The sequence below is a fragment of the Choloepus didactylus genome, chromosome 5, assembly GCF_015220235.1.
Source record: "Choloepus didactylus isolate mChoDid1 chromosome 5, mChoDid1.pri, whole genome shotgun sequence".
Taxonomy (NCBI): domain Eukaryota; kingdom Metazoa; phylum Chordata; class Mammalia; order Pilosa; family Megalonychidae; genus Choloepus; species Choloepus didactylus.
The window spans coordinates 146,474,653-146,493,663 of NC_051311.1; the positions used below are offsets into that span (position 1 = coordinate 146,474,653).

The window sequence follows — 19,011 nt, forward strand, 5'->3', positions numbered from 1 at the left end:
GGGGGAAAAGGGAAATGGGAAGCAGACAAAATGTTCCGGATAAAGGGAAGAGTATATGCAATGGCCTGGGGGGCCCTTCTCCTCCTTACCCCTAAGCCCCCAAAAAGATGATACATTTAGACGCTGGCAGGTATTTCAGGATCTCTAGAGCTTAGAGTTCTGGTGAAGTGGAGACAGTGAGGAGAATGTTTACAGAGGAAAGTGTGGTTAAGGAAAATGGGACCAAGAATTAAAGGGCCTTTTAAAGAATTTGGATTTTATCTTGAAGTCAGTAGGGTGCTCTTATAGGGTTTGTTTGTTTTTTTTAAAATGCGATTTTATTGATTTATATTCACACACCAAGTAATCATCCAAAGTATACAATCAGTGGTTCACTGTATTATATAGTTGTGCTTTCATCACCACAATTAATTTTTTTAATGTTTCCATTGCTCAAAAAAAATAAAAAATAAAAAAAAGAATAAAAAAAAAAAAACCCTACCCAAAACATCTCAACTCTTGTCCCTGTTCTGTTTGCTAATGCTGCTGGAATGCAAAATATCAGAAATGCACTGGCTTTTATAAAGGGGATTTATTTGGTTACAAAGTTAGAGTCTGAAGGCCAAGGTAAGGCATCAACAATTGGGTACCTTCACTGAAGGATGGCCTTTGATGTCTGGAAAACCTCTGTTAGCTTGGAAGCCATGTGACTGACGTCCTCTTTCTCCCAGGTGGTGTTTCAAAATGGCATTCTCCAAAATGTTGCTCTTGGGGTGTTTTGTCCCCTCTTAACTGCAGCTGCTCTTCAAAATGTCACTCTCAGTTGCTCTGCATCTGGGCCTGTGTGGCTCTTTTTAAAGTACTCCAGTGATCCAGTAAAAGCCCATTCTGAATGGGTGAGGCAACACCTCCATGGAAATAATCCAGTGAAAGGTCTCTTCCACAGTTGATTGAGTCACATCTCCATGGAAACACTCAAAGAATTCCAATCTAATCAACACTAACATGTCTGCCACCACAAAATTGCATCAAAGATAATGGCGTTTTGGGGGACATAAAACATCCAAACTGGCACACACCTCCTATTATTTATTTTTGTCTTTATTTTCTTACTCATCTGTCCATATACTGAATAAAGGGAGTATCATTCGCAAGGTTTTCACAATTACACAGTCATACCATAAAAGCTATATAGTTACACAATCACCTTCAAGAATCAAGGTTACTGGATTACAGTTCAACAGTTTCAGGTATTTCCTTCCAACTATTCAAATACAGTAAAAACTAAAACGGGGTATCTATATAATGCATAAGAATAACCTCCAGAATGACCTTTTGACACTATTTGAAATCTCTTGGCCACTGAAACTTTATTTTGTTTCATTTCTCTTCCCCTTTTTGGTCCAAGAATCCTATGATGCCAGAGCCAGGCTCTCTTGTAGGGTTTTTTTGTTTCCTTTTTTTTTTCCTTTTTATTTTGCAATAAATTCAGACTTACAGTAGCAGTTGCAGAAATAATACAAACCCCATACACAGAACTCCAGCATACCCCAACCCCCTTCCACCGATACCCCGATCTACCAACTTTAATATTTTGTCACTTTACCATTTCTTCCTTTCCCTCCCTATCATCCATCATCTATTGCTGTCTTCTGAACATAAGAGAGCAAGTTGCACACATCCTTGAACAAATAATATAATTCACATGTACATTTCCTATGAACAAGAATATTCATTTATGTAATCACATTAAGTGTTGTTAAGAAGTTCAAGAAATTTAACATTGATATAAAACTTACATTCTATATTTCACTTTTTTCTTATGTCCCAATTGTGTCCTTTTGAGCCTTTGCTCCTCTATTCTTAGATCTCATCCAGGATCATCTGTGGCATTTAATTGTCATTAGCTATTTAGACTGTCTTTTTTTTCAATTGTGAAAACATATATACAGCATAAATCTTCCCATTCCAATGCCTCCCAAGCATTCCATTTAGTGGGATTGGATTAATCACATTCACAATGTTGCAATGCCATCACTTTCCCACCATCCATTACTAGAAATTTCCCTTCTCCCCAAACAGAAACCCTATACTCATTAACTCCCCATTGCCCCTCCCCTACTTCTCATAACCCATACTCAACTTTTCATCTCTATGATCATATTCTCTGATATTTTCTTCGTGTTTACCGTGGGACTTAAATTTAACATCTTAAGTCTATGACAATATTGTTCTCTTTGATACCAATTTAACTTCAATAGGACACATAAACTATGTTCCTGTACACCTCCATTCCCCCACCTTTATGTAGTTCTTGTCAAAAATTACATATTTTACCTTAAGTCCAAAACCACTGATTTATCATTACAGTTTATGTATTTTAGATCCTGTAGCAAATAAATAGTAGAGTTACAAATCAAAAATACAGTAGTATTGGTATTTATATTTACCATGTGATCTTTACTGGAAATCTTTATTTCTTCATGTGGTTTCAGTCATTTGTTTAGTGTCCCTTCCTTTCAGCCTGCACACTTGTCTTTAGCATTTCTTATAGGACTGATCTACTGGTGATGAAGTCCCTCAGCTTTTGATTATCTGGGAATGTTTTTATCCCCCCCCCTCATTTTTTTTAAATTTTATTTTGAAATAAATTCAAAGTTATAGGAACAGTTGCAAAAACAATACAAACCCCATACACAGAACTCCAGCATACCCTGACCCCCCTCCCCCGATACCCCAATCCACCAACTTTAACATGCTGTCATACCGCCATTTCTCTTTCCCTTCCTCCCTCCCTCCCTATCTATCATCCATCATCTATTGCTCTGTCTTCTGAACATATGAGAGCAAGCCGCACACATCCTTGAACATACACTATAATTTACATATACAATTCGCATGAACAAGAACATTCTTTTATGCAATCCCATTAAGTGCAGCTAAGAAGTTCAAGAAATTCAACATTGATACAAAGCTTACATTCTATATTTCCTTTTTTTTTTCTTCCTTATGTCTCAACTGTGTCCCTTTGAGCCTCCTGTCCTCCATCCTCAGATCCCATCCAGGATCATCCTTGGCATTCAATTGTCATCTATTTAGACTGACTTTTTTTTTTTTTTTTTCAATTGTGGAAACATATATACAGCCTAAATCTTCCCATTCCACCCCCTCCCTAGCATTCCATTAGTGGGATTAATCACATTATAGAATGTTGTAATGCTATCACTGTCCCACCATCCATTACTAGAAATTTCCCTTCACCTCAAACAGCAACCCTATACTCATTTCTTAACTCCCCATTGCCCTTTCCCCCACTTCTCATAACCCGTACTCTACTTTTCATCTCTATGGTCATAGTCTCTGATAATTTCTTTGTGTTTACTGTGTGGCTTAAAATTAACCTCTTAAATCCATAACAATCTTGTTTTTCTTTGATACCAACTTAACTTCAATAGAACATGTAAACTATGTTCCTATACTCCTCCATTCCCCCACCTTCATATAGTTCTTGTCAAAAATTACATATTTTACATTGAGTCCAAAACCACTGATTTGTCATTAGAGTTTGTGTATTTTATATCATGTAGGAAGTAAATAGTGGAGTTACAAATCAAAAATTATTGACTTCTATTTGTATTCCATTGTGGTCAGAGAATGTGCTTTGAATATACTCAATTGGGTTGTTTTTTTTTTGTTTGTTTGTTTTTAATTTCTTGAGGCTTGTTTTATGTCCCAGCATATGGTCTATTCTGGAGAAAGATCCATGATCACTAGAGAAAAATGTGTATTCTGGTGATTTGGGATGTAAGGTTCTGTATATGTCTGTTAAAATTCTCTATATCTCTCTGTCCTTTCTTTGTTTCTCTGTTGATAGGGCTCCCTTTAGTATCTGAAGTAGGGCAGGTCTTTTATTGGCAGACTCTCTCAGCATTTGTTTGTCAAATTTGAAGGAGAGTTTTGCTGGATAAAGTATTCTTGGTTGGAAATTTTTCCCTCTCAGAATTTTAAATATGTCATGCCACTGCCTCCTCGCCTCCATAGTGGCTGCTGAGTACTCACTACTTAGTCTTATGTTGTTTCCTTTGTATGTGGTGAATTACTTTTTTCTTGCTGCTTTCAGAACTTGCTCCTTCTCTTCAGTATTTGACAGTCTGATCAGAACATGTCTTGGGGTGGATTTATTTGGATTTATTCTATTTGGAGTTCGCTGGGCATTTATGCTTTGTGTATTTATATTGTGTAGAAGGTTTGGGACGTTTTCCCCAGCAATTTCTTTGAATACTCTTTCTAGACCTTTACCCTTCTCTTCCCCTTCTGGGACACCAATGAGTCTTATATTTGGACGTTTTATTTTATCTGTCATATCCCTGAGATCCATTTCAATTTTTTCATTTTTTTCTCCATTCTTTCTTTTGTTCTTTCATTTTCCGTTCTGTGGTTCTTGAAGTCGCTGAGTCATTGTTCAGCTTCCTCTAGCCTTGTACTATGAGTATCCAGAATCTTTTTAATTTGGTCAACAGTTTCTTTTATTTCCATAAGATCTTCTATTTTTTTATTTACTCTTGCAATTTCTTCGTTATGCTCTTCTAGGATCTTCTTCATGTCCTTTATATCCTGTGCCATGCTCTCGTTGTTTGTCTTTAGTTCTTTGATTAATTGCTCCAAGTACTGTGTCTCCTCAGATCTTTTGATTTGGGTATTTGGGTTTGGGTTCTCCATATCGTCTGGTTTTATCATATGCTTTAAAATTTTCTGTTGTTTTTGGCCTCTTGGCATTTGCTTTACTTGATAGGGTTCTTTTAGGATATGAAGGATTATTCAGACACCAGTCTCTTATTTTTCAGATCTACAGCTTGGTGGTGTACACTTTCTCTAACTAACCAGCAGATGGCATCCGCGAATCACCTATTCCCCTCAAGTCAGTTCTCCTCAACTTTGTCTTTTTGGTGTGTGGGGGTCTGGTTCTTGTGGGGTCCAATTGGTGTACCAAGTTTGAGTGTGTTGTTGGTGCTGTCTGCCCTGAATGTGGGGCATGTGTCTGAGCGGTTAGGGAGGCAGGGCAGCTTTAATAATCAAACCTCCCAGGTGTTCCTGGAGATTTAAGGCTGTTGCAAGAGTCTAAACCTTCATTTCAGTCTTGCCACAGATTGTCTCTGCCGCTGACCCATAAGTCCTTGGTATTGGCGTAGGGTCCCTGGGATTTCTGGGTGGGTTCCTCTTCCCAGCCGTGCCCTTCTAGGGCCTCTGCTGAGGGAAGGCTGTGCTACGTCACAAGTGTGTGCTGTCCCTCAAGGGAAGCCCTGGGCTGCTGGGCCGTGCAGGGTCGTTCCCAGCCTGCTGTAAAGATGGCTGAATGGGGCGTGTTAATTTCCCCCTTTTCACAGAGCTCTGCCTTCCCAGCTCCGGGACAATTAGCTGTGGGTGTACAAAAGGCTATTGTTCGCGTCCGATATTGTGGCATGTGCGCGGTGTTGCTGGAAACACTTCCCATCACGATGGGTCCGTTGGCACAGCGCTGGGCAGGAGTATTCCCAGCCCACCGGGAAGAGGCTGCAAGGGGTGTGGTTTTTTCCCCTTTTGGCTCACCTCTGCCCTCCTCGCGCCAAGACACTAGCAGTGGGTGCATGAAAGCTACCTTCCATGCCAGATATTGAGGCGTTCGCAAAGCCTTTTCCTGCCCCTCTTCACTGTGTGGTTCTCACTGCCATATCTGCAGCTGCTTTTGTTCTTTTTTTAAAAAAAAGAACTAGTCTGCCTCCAAACACCAACCCATGGTTTCCCTACACTGCAACGTGGCTGCTGGACATTGAGCAGGCCCACTCACTCGTTTCAGAATGCAGACTCCCAGTTTCACCAAGTGCACGGTCCCTGTGGATTTAGCAGACCTTGTCTAGCTGGTGCATCACTGGAACTGGTGTTCTGGGTCTTGGCCTCCGTCTAGTATTTTTCACAGAGGTGTTTTTTTGCCCTGTCTCTCCTAGCTGCCATCTTAGGTTCTCTTTTGTAGGGTTTTAAGCAGGGGAATAACGTGATCAAATTTGGGGTTTAGATAAATCATTTGAACGGACACGTGGAGAGAAGATTGGAGTATGGCAACCCCAAGGAAGACTAGTTAGGAAACTGTGCATTACTCCACTTGAGAGATGATAGAGAATGACAGTGGGGATAGGGAGAAGGGCCCATTGTGGAGTGATCAGGAAGGAAGCACAGAACTGGGTATTTGACTCTAGGAGGTAGAAAAGCAAAAGTCAGGAAGAAGCCCAGATTCCTGCCTTGCTCAGCTTGCAGGGATGCTACTGAAATAAGGTACTACAGAGGAGGAACAAGTGTATGCATTTCGGGTGATGTGTTTTTCCTCCCCACATCTTGTGGAGAATTTCAAACATTCAACAAAGTTGAAAGAATTTTATAATGAACACCTTTTACCCACTACCTAGATTTTATCTTTAAGTTTTCGTATTAGACTTGCTCTATCACATATCTACTATCTAGCCATCCTTCTGGCCATCCCTCTAGCCACTTCTCAATCTCTTACTTTTTGGAAAGAATTTCAAAGTATGTTGTAGACCTCAGTAGATTTCTCCTTAAATATTTTAGTATTCATATTATTAGAGTTCAATATTTGTTTATAGCTTTTTGAGATAAAATTTACATGGAACGAAATGCATAAATCTGAAGTGTGCATTCTCACTTTTGACAAATGTGTGCTCTTGTGTAACCCAAACGTCTAATAAGAGCATTACCGTCATCCCAAGAAAGTTCCCTCTGCTCCTTCTCAGCCTGTTCCATCTGAGGTGGGGAATTTTAATGAGTTAAGTTTTAATCAATTTTGAATTTAGATGCCTAGAGACATGTTTCAAAGATCTGGGTTTGGAGCTCAAGACAGACATTTGAGTTGAGATGAAGTTTGGAAATCTGCAGGGTAGGGATAGTAATTGAAGGCCAGGGGGATTGAGTAGAGCAGAACTGGGAGGGATAATGACATTTAAAGGATAGACCAAAGAAGAGAAGCCCTCAAAGGAGGAAAATAGAGAATGTAGTATCATGGTTGCCAAGGGAAGAGAGAGTTTGAAGGATGAAGTAGTCAAGTTAGATAAGGATAAGTGACTATTGGACTTATTTACATTGTGGTTGTTGCTGGCATTAGTGAGAGCAGAAGCTAGATTGCAAATGGTTTTATGGTGGGAGGTGAGGCATAACAGCATGGCTAGATAGTAGATATGTTTGGCTGGGAGGGGGTGACTAGAAGGGAGGGTGGTACTTGCAGAGTTATGTAAGGGGGAAGAATGGTTTTGTTGACTTTCTGTTAAGATGGGAGAGAATTGAGGATCTTTAAGTGCTAAAGCTAGCAGACGTCTACTTAGGCCAAAGACGCAGTGGGGAGCCTGAACTAGGGTTAATGGGATAAGTCATTAGAGTGAGAAGAAATAGGATCCAAGCCACAGGTCATAGGATTGATCTGATACTGAATTATACTTTTCCCATTGTTGGGAGAAAAGCATGTTTGTGGAATACATAGAAGATTGTGAATGTGATGCAAGAAGTAGAATCTAATAGTTTCGGTTTTCTCTGTGAAGCAAGAATTTGAGTGATACAAGGGATATTACAATCTGCAATTGCTGTCAAAGGGTGTAGACCAGAAGAGCTAGATTTTAAGTAATCCCACAATCTGCGTGGATGTGAATGAATAAACTGTAAGTTGGACTTGAAGGATACCTGCCACAACAAGTTAATAATAGCATTTTTTATTCCTTGTTAAATTTTTTCACATGTAAATCCACCAGGTGGCACTAGATACTCTTGAGTAAGCATTTTTATAATTTTCTGACCTAAAAGCAGTGTTTGCCTACTGACTTTTCCTTTTAATGTAAATATTTTCATATTTTATTGTAGGTACCCTTAGCAACTGATACACTGTCTTATGGTAGCTGGTTCATTTGCATATAATGTCTGACCTATATAATTTTTGAGCTGGGCTCTTTGAGATTTCTTCAAATTACTCTGTCTTAAATCCTATAGTCCATTCTTATCACATCCATACTTAGAGAGAAATATACTAAGAGCAAGCTCAGGACTCCCCGACATAACTTGTCTGTCCCCTGCCTAAACAACTCATTGTTGGTTACCTCTCTCCTCTATAAAAAATAGAAGTTCAGTTTTCCTTCCTGTTGTGCTAAGGACAGCTAGAAGGAAGGAGACCGCCAACTAAAGAAATTTGTAAGTGTTTCTACAATGGTGCTAGTCTAACTCTAGACTGATGAGCAGCAAGAGAAGGAAACTCAGGATTAGCAGTCAGAGCTCTGGGTTCCAGTTCTGCTTTTTGATTGTGTGCCATCACTTAATTTCCTTGGCCTCAGTTTTCTCAGCTATAAAGACAAGAAAGTTGTTCTTTTCTTATTCCTTTCTGATTCTATTAGGATGTAATAGTAACTTACTATTCTTATTCATCAAAATTTTCCTTGACAATGTCAAAGGTGAACATGAACTCAGGAGGGAGCTGGTGAGTCACTTGTACTATCTTTGTGCTTCAGAGTGAAAATAAAAGATTCCTTTCTCTTTTTCTGGGTGATTGTGAACAGTGTTCCCTAGAGGTAGAGCAGGCTTGCCTTGAGGAGGAAAGAAGATGGTGTTGGGGAGAAGGGGAGGTGGAACATGAAGGAATATGGTAAGGATAAGGGCTAATAAATTTGAGATTTCAATCTATCATGGATATATTTCTTCACACAAAGTAACTTTTCTCCATGGCTAGAGATTGCACTCCTGATTCACCTATTTGGTAAATTCACATAAATTAAGAAGAGTGCATGTCTTTCCATCATAGGGTTGACATAAAGATTAGTTGAGTTAATATAAAAGATGTACTTAGAGTATTGTCTGGCAAAGCAAGAACCAAATGAATACTAGTTTGTTACTCTTATTAGCTACCAAACAATTAGAAGGGTAAAGGTATGATTGGATCCAGGAGGGGTGGAGGGGGGGAGCTGTAATCAAATACAAAGATGCCTTTGGATTATCAGAGGTGAGCAAAGTATGGCCCACCACCTGTTTTTGTAAAGTTTTATTGGAACATGGGCTCATTTGCCCATGTATTGTCTATGATTGCTTTTGAGGTTCAATGGCAGAGTTGAGTAGCTGTGACAGAAACCCAAATGGTCCACAAAATCTAAAATATTTACTCTGGCCCTTTATAAAAGAAACACTTTGCCAATCCTGATCTACATCATCATTACATTTTTACCTTGTTTTGTTCTTTAATATAACAGTTTCTAAATGAGTTGTCTTTAAAAATTAGAAGTGAAGATCTTTATGTAAATTAGGGCTATATTTATCCTACTTAACATTGTTTAAGTACTTCCATGGAAAAAATTCAAATGTTATTAGTTAACTACTGTAGAGTCCTGTCCTTGACCAACATGACCACTTTACCTACCCTTAGAATATAAGTTGCTTTCCTAAAGCTGGGGAGCTGGCCAGCCAACCCCTGACTACAGGGCGATGCTCCTTCCAAGTGTGCTTGGTGGTTCGGCAGGTGACTTGCAGTTCTGATTTTATCACAGTAATCCATCAAGACCTACAATCACGAGATGACTCTTTTCTAATCCTGTTTTGTTTTCCGTAATAAAAATAGACTAAAAATCTTTCAGATTAAGATAGGTTTAATTTTATAAGCTGTCATTAGTTTTTTCAATATATAAGATACGATAATGATAATCTCATATCATTTTACCCTCCAACACTTAAAACACATTTCTCTTATTTAAAGACCATTTGATTAGGAACACCGTGCTTTTCAAAAGTCTAAAATTTGACAGAGATATTTATTTGTGGCTAATGTCCAGAAGTTCTTAAATTTAGCTTTATGTTTGTAGATGATGTTGAAAATCTGGATAAATTTCTGGATATGAGCAATTGATGATTTCTCAATACTAAGGTAAAACACTTGATGAAAAGCATGCCAGGAGAGTTTGAAGTATGAAATATGTCAACATATTGAAGTTTAATGTATATAAATTCTGCATCTCATTAGAGCATTTTCTTCAAGTTTCTAAAGTCAGTATTTCATTGACTTTTCCAGACAATATTTGAAGATGTTAGTGGTTTTGGCGCCTGGCATCGAAGATGGTGTGTTCTTTCTGGAAACTGTATCTCTTATTGGACTTATCCAGATGATGAGAAACGGAAGGTAATTTTAATATTACTGGGCAATGGTGAAAGCCCTGATTGACTTTCATGTAATGTTTCATGCAAGTGTTCCCCACTCCCCATGATTTCCCTTTGAGTATACTTACTAAGCCATTAGCAGTTGTCCTGGTGCAAGACGAGTGTGTATGTGCATGCGTGTATTATATTTGTGCAAGAATTTTATGTTCTATCCATTCCCTGTAATTTGACCATTCTTAAAATACTTTAAGTTGTATATTTGTCCCTCTTTTCTTCTGAAATGTTCCATAATCTTTTCTTAGTTGATATTTTTAGTTAGAAATATATTAAATTCAATTTTGTACTTTATTAGCTAGTTGATTTACATAAATCTGGAATAAAATAGTAATGGAAAACTGCCCACAGAAATGTAGTAGTTTTTGTTTTATTTAAAAAATTTGATAATAAGATTTTATGTGATAAATTGAATCTCATTTTTTACAAAATTAAATCGGATTGCCCAAGTAAGATCATTTATTATCCAAAAACTGGAAGATAGAAATAAGCAGAATGAAAAAGTAAAATCACCCATCACAGAGATAACTACTGTTCATATTTTGGTTATATATCCTACTATATTTTTAAAGTATCTAATATATAATAGTTGTATTCCATTTAAGAATATTTTTAAACAAACAGTCTCATACTTTTTATAACCTGATTTTTTTAACTTGACAATATATTCTGACATTTTTCCACATTAATAGAGATAAATCTATAATGTTATATGCAATAGCTATATGTATTCCATTGTAGCTCTTAAGCTTAATAATATTTTTAGTTTATTGTGAAGACATTAAAAAATAAATAAATTTCAGTCAATTTGTGTGTTATCATCCAGTTGAAGCTCCCCATGTAATTATCTCTCCCCTGCAGAGATAACCCCTATTCTGAAATTGTTATTTATTGTTCCTACACATTTTTTTATTTTTCTTAAATAAATATATATACCTAAGCAATATGTAATTGCAATTACATCTTTTAAAAATACTAAGAACATCAAACTATTTACATTATTCTGCAACTTGCCTTTTTGTGGATCAACATAGTCCAGGTTGATATGAGTAGCTTTAATTTGTTCATTTTTCTCTGTAGCATAGTATTCTATTATGAGAATATATCACTATTAATTTATCCATGCTCCTATTTCTGGAGCACTGTTTGTAACAGCAACAATTTGCAGACAACATAAGTGTCCATACACCCTTTCACTGAGGCAGTATTCTTCAGTGAGTACTGGCTCATTCAGGGCATGACAGCACCAGCTTCCTACCCTGGGTGGGCCAAGGCTGCAGCTTCCTGTCCTTTCCATGGCCTTTAAAACCAAGGCTGCTATTTGGATTGATGGAAGTGTTTTGGTAATGGTTGTTGGTGATGTTAGCACAACATTGTGAACTCAATTAACAGCACTGATATATATCTGAATATGATTAAAAGGAGAAATGTTAGAGTGCATGTATGGCAACAGAATAAAAATTTTTAAAAAAACCCAGGTGTTCCTGTTTGCTAAAACTGCTGTTATGCAAAATACCAGAAATAGATAGATTTTTTATAAAGGGTATTTATTTGGTTACAACTTTACAGTCCTAAGGCCATAAAAATGTCCAAACTAAGGCATCAACAAGAGTATACCTTCACTGAAGAAATGGCCATTCGTGCCTCTGTTAGCTGGGAAGGCATGTGGCTGGCATCTGCTGATCCCAGGTTGTGTTTCAGCTCCTTTTTCAGCTCCTGTGCGTTCTTGGTTCTTTCTCCCAGGACCATTCTCTCTAAGCATCTGGGGGTCCTGTCTTAGCATATCCCCAGGCAAACTTGTAGCTAAACGTCCTTCTGTCTGCATCTCCAAGTATCTCTAAGCATCAGTGTCAGCAAGTGTCTGGGCCTGTGTGGCTCTTTTTCAAGGACTCCAGTAAACTTATCAAGACCCAGCCTCAATGGGCAGGGCCAAATCTCCATGGAAACATTTAATCAAGAGGTCACACCGTAATCAAAATGATTAATCAATCTGCTACCACAAGACTGCATTAAAGAATATGGCTTTTTCTGGGGGACATAATATATCCAATCTGGCACACCATGGAACTGTACTACACAGTGAATCCTAAGTTAAACCATGGACTTTAATTAATAGTACAATTATAAAAATGTGCTGTCATCAATTGTAACAGATGATCCACACTAATGCAAAGTATTGGTAGTAGGGTGGTGTATGGGAATCCTGTATTTTATGCATGCTTGCTTCTATAAACCCTCAACTTCTCTAATAAAAAAAAAATTACCACCACCACCCCCTCCCAAATGCTGCAGATTCCTTGTGTTGGCAACTCCCCAAAGGAAGCCAGAGTTTCAGGCTAGCTTACCATTCTACATTCTCTCTTCTTCATGGATTTTGGCCTCTGAGAGTTTCTTTTACTTTCCTGATTGCTAGCATTCTGAGGGCTATGTTATGGGAGGACTTCTAGACTATTTACTCTGCCATATTTGCTAGAAGCTTAGTATGATTTATTTCATTAGTCTCCTATTTTTGTCATTTAATTTATTTTAAAATTTTCACTATTATGAAAAAACAGTGACTATACCTATATAAACATCTTTGTGCACTTATGTATTTGCTTAGGACAAGTTTCTTTTTGATGGAATTGCAGGATCAGAATATGCCCATTTTTAATGCTTTTTGATTGCTATTATCAAATTGCTTTTCTGTAATAAACCAATTTATACTTTCACAAACTGTATATGAGTTCCTGTAACAAATCAACAGAAGTTATTACTGTTCTTTCTAGACATAGCCACTCCAGGGTTTTTTTAATTAATAAGAGAGTTGACACTTTTATTGACCTTTTATAAATTGTTTGTGTCCATACATACCCCTTTGCTCATTTTTAGGCTTTTAGTGTCATGAATTTTTATCTCCACTCTGGCTTTCATACCATAGGAACAACATAGATTCCAATAGTCATAAGCAATTGTTTGGCCTTATCTTTTAGAGATACATACAAAATATTTACAGATGAAATGAATTGTCTAGGTTTGCTTTCATAGGAAGGTAGAAAGTGGGTAGGTTGTAGATAAAAGATGATTGAATATGTGTTTCTAATTGTTGAAACTGGGTGATGGATACATGGGGGTTTATTATACTATATTCTTTATTTTGTATGCTTGAAATTTTTCATAATAAAGAGGTTTTTTTTTTTTAAGTTTATAGGGTAGTTGACCAAGAGCTATCAGTTGACATTTTAAGTTTCTACTTTTACCAGCAAGAAACAATAATAAATAATGAATATTGAATATGTTTCTATAGAACCAGTGTAACTAAATTTTAACTTTTTTAATTTGTGGTATTTTAATCTTAGCTTGTGTCACCTAAATACAGCCTAACACATGCTGACTTGAATAGTCTTGTTTATTTTCTAATAATGTTTTCTTTTTTTAAAAATTTGTTTTTAAAGAATCCTATAGGAAGAATAAATTTGGCCAATTGTACCAGTCATCACATAGAACCAGCCAATAGAGAATTTTGTGCAAGACGCAACACTTTTGAATTAATTACTGTCCGACCACAAAGAGAAGATGATCGAGAGACTCTTGTCAGCCAATGCAGGGACACACTTTGTGTCACCAAGTATGTATAGAGCTTTGAATATTTCTGTGAACTAAGTAATTGATTGCCCACTATATTCTTACCATTGTAAAAAAATACCAGAGATGGTCCTTGTTGTTGAAGAGCGTAGTAAGAGAACAGCCTATGATAATTAAATAAATGTAGTCAATAAAAGTGTAATAGTCACATTATATGTAAGCTAAACATGTTTTCCAATATATTCAAAGAGTAGGCATTTTCTAGACAGTTAGCTAATGAAAGAGTAAGATTTCACATACAGTTGAGAAGTTAAGCATGATTTGAAGAGACCTCACACATCTCTTCCTTTCTATTCCAAAAATACTCTCAATTAATCAGAAGACTTACAAAAAAATACTCCCATTCTACTCTGCAAATTTCTGATTGGGGATTAAGGTTATATATAAAAGAAAATAAAATATTGGGAGTCACCTTTTTTTTTTTTTTTTAACCCTGAACTGTAATAGAATTTGAATGTAAAATCTTGTTCCTGAGTCTGAGGTGGGATTTTTTATTTGGATGCCCAAGAGAAGCTCAAAGACCTAATCACAAAGTTGTGATTAAGGACATAAGTTAGAATTTGACAAAAACTTTCTTAATTAGGTTGTTGATGGATATTCCACTCAGGGAGATGGTTGGAACTGGCTCCATGAAGTTCCCATGTGGAAACATTAGAAAGTTACAGCCAAGAGACACTACATGAAATAGAACAAAGTTGCCCAGATATTGCCAATTTGTTTTAAATAGCTAGATAGGGTTCAGGAACCCATTCTTTGGAAATCTCAAAGTCTAGATTCCTTTAAGACTAATTCATTTTAATTTATCCACTCATTTCCTTCTGGGGCCTTCAGGTAATGGTAGTATCAGACAGGACAGGTGAGGCAGAATGGATTTACAGTCATTTAGTTTCTTATCTACCCTGTCCATGGCCACAGACTGTGGCAAACCAACCCAAATGCAGTACCCAAGAAGTTCCTCACCACAGCAGCCCATTTGAGTCCTTTTAAACATTACTCAGTTTTTGTATCATACGACCTTATCTTCTACCTGCTGCATAAACCCTCCTAGATTTCTCTTTAGACCTTCCCATGTGGCAGAAGTAGCTAGATCACATATTGCTCTGCCTCTAATTACTCATTCAGTACTTCAGCTGCATGTAGTTTTTCTCATTATAATATCCTAATTTGGATGGCGGCTTCTTTGCCCAAGAACTGTAGAGGCACATAGTCAATTAAGTCTTGGCTGAGTCCTCAACTTTGCTTGGTGACTTAAAACTTATTTCACTTTTTTGGTTATAAGGATACAAATATTCTGCAGTTCTGCATTCTTCTTTGCCTTATTTTATCTATTTCTCCATAGAGCCTTTTTGACCTATTTTTATCTAAATTTAATGTATATCATTTTTACTTCTAATCAATCTTCCCATCTTTCCCTCCTTTATTTTTTTTAAATTCAACTTTATTGAGATATATTCACATACCATGCAGTCATACAAAGCATACATTCAGTTGTTCACAGTACCATTATATAGTTGTGTGTTCATCACCAAAATTAATTTTTGAACATTTTCATTATCACACACACAAAAATAGTAAGAATAAAGATTAAAGTGAAAAAGAACAATTAAAGTAAAAAAGAATACTGGGTGCCTTTTTTTTGCCCCCATTTTTCTATTCATCCATCCATACACTGGACAAAGGGGATTGTGGTCCTTATGACTTTCCCAATCACATTGTCACCCCTCATAAGCTACATTTTTATACAATTGTCTTCGAGATTCATGGGTTCTGGGTTGTAGTTTGACAGTTTCAGGTATCCACCACCAGCTACCCCAATTCTTTAGAACCTAAAAAGGGTTGTCTAAATTGTGCGTAAGAGTGCCCACCAGAGTGACCTCTCGGCTCCTTTTGGAATCTCTCTGCCACTGAAGCTTATTTCATTTCCTTTCACATCCCCCTTTTGGTCAAGAAGATGTTCTCCATCCCACGATGCCAGGTCTAGATTCCTCCCTGGGAGTTGTAGTCCACGTTGCCAGGGAGATTTACTCCACTGGGTGTCAGATCCCACATGGGGGGGTGGGCAGTGATTTCACCTGCCAAGTTGGCTTAGCTAGAGAGGGCCACATCTGAGCAACAAAGAGGCATTCAGGAGGAGAACACAACATATCAAAACCTATGGGATGCAGCAAAAGTGGTACTGAGGGGGAAATTTATAGCACCTGAAGAAGCTAGAAAATGAACAGCAAACCAATCCTAAACCAAGTAGAAGAAAAGAAATAACAAGGATTAAAGCAGAAATAAATGACATAGGGAACAAAAAAACAACTGAGAGAATAAATAACTCCCTCCTCTAATAAAGATTTCTCTTCTGATCAGTACTACTTACTTCAAAATATTAGACTACACATTTGAACTAGAAACACATTGTCACACAAGGAGATATTTATTATATTGTGGGGATTTGAAGTCAACAGCCCTTATTGACTTACCACATGTAATCTTGGTTGTGTAATGCCAAAAGGGAAAAATAAACTCCAAAGAGTGATAGTAAGGATTAATGAGCTAATGAGTATAAAGCTTGTAGCATAGTGTCTAGCACATGGAATGAGTCAACGAATGGTCACTATTATTAGGGTGAGTGTTTGTATTCTCCTTATCTCTCTGTTGATCCCTTGACTAATAGGAGATGATAAATTCACTTGCTTAATCATGCTTATTACTATTTCTGGAACCAATAGGGAGAAATTTTAAAGATGCAGAATAGGTACAATGTAAAAACCTTCTAATAGCTAGCCCTTCTTTAAAGAAGACTGGTCTGACTTGTGATTTAGGGAATTTCCCTCTCTCCCTCCCACTCCTATCTGTCCCATCAGCTAGTTTCAACTTGTAGGTAAATATAGATGCAAAGAAAAAATTCTTGACATGATTGGGAAAGTCAAGATAGACAAAAGTGATGGGAGACAAGATAATATTACCTGTAAAGCCAACAGTTGCAGCCCACGGAGAGCCTGAGTTTGAAGGATATTAGGAGCTCCCCGATTCAGGCCAGTGATGCTCTTGCTAGGAAGTGGTCCATGCTCATCGGGTATCCCATGCCATCAAATTGCCTAAGCCAGACCACCTGTGCAAAACAGTTAGCATCCTTGGTGTGGAAAACTATCATTTACCAAATGTCATGAGTGTGAGTTATGATTCAGCTAACCAGTGAGGATAATTTTATACATAGAGAAGTGCCTCACTGTGGCTTTGATTGTGTCCATTAAAAGGTAAAGAAGTGGCTCATTTTACTGGTTTGTTTAGGCTGAATTTTTCTTTTTCTAGCAAGAATACATGGAGGCATGGAATGGGGGTAAAGAATCCTGACCTTTTGTTCCCCTCCTTTAGGAACTGGCTGTCTGCAGATACTAAAGAAGAACGTGATCTCTGGATGCAAAAACTCAATCAAATTCTTGTTGATATTCGCCTCTGGCAACCTGATGCTTGCTACAAACCTATTGGAAAGCCTTAAACAACGGCATGACATACAGCGAGTTTTTGAGCTATGTCATAAAGGTATCTTAAGGAAACACTTATGAGCATGAGGTTCGCTGATTGCATTTTTTGCTTTAAATACTAAAGGGTATGTGCCAATATTCACTACATATTATGCAGTATTTATATCTTGTATGTAAAACTTTGTGATTTATCTTCTGTCATTCATAAATGACTAGAAATAAATACATTATTGCACATTTTGCTAAATCTTAATTTAAAAACCTCATTTTCCTGAACATAAAATTATTCAGTTATTCATGGCAAAATATATTTTTTTTTAAGCAAGAAATTTTGAGTTGTATTCTTGGAGCTGTGGCTCCTGAAGTAGAATGGTTTCCCAGGGGTTGGAGATGGAAACCTCAAACTTTTGTGATGACTTCTCTAGCTTCAGTAATTTTTTCTAAAGGTTATCATCATTTATTGATCACGATATGTCTTGTTACTATAGTACTGAAAACAATTTCTATGAACCTTCACACAAACATTTTTAGTAATAGAGTTAAACTTTTAAAAATAGCAAATATATATTAGTTTTAAAAGCTTGCAGCTGCCTTCAAAAAAGAGATAAAGGAGATATTGTGTGAGATTTGGGGTTAAATATTTTATATAGAGGAGTTAATAAATAACGATATGGTTTACAGTTATTCAGTTACTATATATGCAGTATGGTGCACATTTTCATAGAATTCAGGCTTTTGTAAACAGCTATTTTCACTACATAGCTCATAGACTCAAAAATACTTGGCATATTAGTTCTTTCTGCTTCTGTAATAAGAACAACAAATGTAAATGGAAGAATCTTTATATAAAAAAGTAAACTTTTGCCAAGCTGCTATGGACTAATACTCTACTTGCCAAAGTTCTTTTCTTTTTTCTTCATGTCCGTATTCAACCATGTCTAGAAACCCATTTTGAAATCATTTGAAAACTATTAAGTCATATATTGCTTTTAAAAGCCCAATTCCTTTTTTTTTTCCATTTAAATATTATAAAGCATGGTCTCAAGTTTTAAATACACTTTGAATTTCTTCTCTGAATTTTTAAAGTTATTGATGATCTCATTTATAAACACTAAATTCTTTTAGCTCCTGTCATTTTTTATTCATTCAAATGTGTTTTTCTTATGTGTATTATAAAAATGTTTTATGTCATCTTACCCAAATAAATATTTGTAAATGCCTTACGGAATCAGTTATTTAAAGGAATGCTATTTAAATGCTCAATGTGACTGTTTTGCAACCCTTGACTACGGGCTTCTTGGGGGAACTTACTGACAGCATTTCATTCATCTTTTTGTCTCTAGCCCAGTGCTCAGTTTATTTCATGTTTTTGGGGTTGCTGTTGAATGAGTAGGTGAATGAAGTAGCCATTTCTGAGGCATTTCAACAGAATATAGAAATTGGATATGCATATGAAGAGGTGGAGGATGATTCCAAAGTGCTTAGAGACTGTGTGCACAAGTGACATCACCAGCCAAAACAGGGAATAGGTTTGATAGGATTGAATAGAGGTTACCTTTTATATATTTATAGACTTGTATTTATTTTTGGCTAGGCATTACATGTCATGGTACAAAATTTAAAAGGTACAACAAAGTCAAAGTGAAAAATAAGTCTTCTCCCCTTGTCCCTCAGCCTCTTATTTCCTACCCAAGAGATAACCTCTTTTATCAATTTTTGT

At 36.8% G+C, this 19,011-nt stretch overlaps 1 protein-coding gene across 4 annotated transcripts in view; it reads left to right on the forward strand.

Moving 5' to 3' along the window:
• The window catches only part of ANLN (anillin actin binding protein), an 80,238-nt gene extending 61,728 nt beyond the window's left edge, over positions 1-18,510 (forward strand). For all 4 annotated transcript variants that reach the window (XM_037837079.1, XM_037837078.1, XM_037837076.1 and 1 more), the window contains exons 22-24: positions 10,055-10,162; positions 13,629-13,801; positions 17,182-18,510. In XM_037837079.1, coding sequence (XP_037693007.1) covers positions 10,055-10,162; positions 13,629-13,801; positions 17,182-17,305 — 405 coding nt within the window. In that variant the 3' untranslated portion in view covers positions 17,306-18,510. The remainder of the gene's footprint in view (positions 1-10,054; positions 10,163-13,628; positions 13,802-17,181) is intronic.
• Positions 18,511-19,011: the final 501 nt, after the last annotated feature.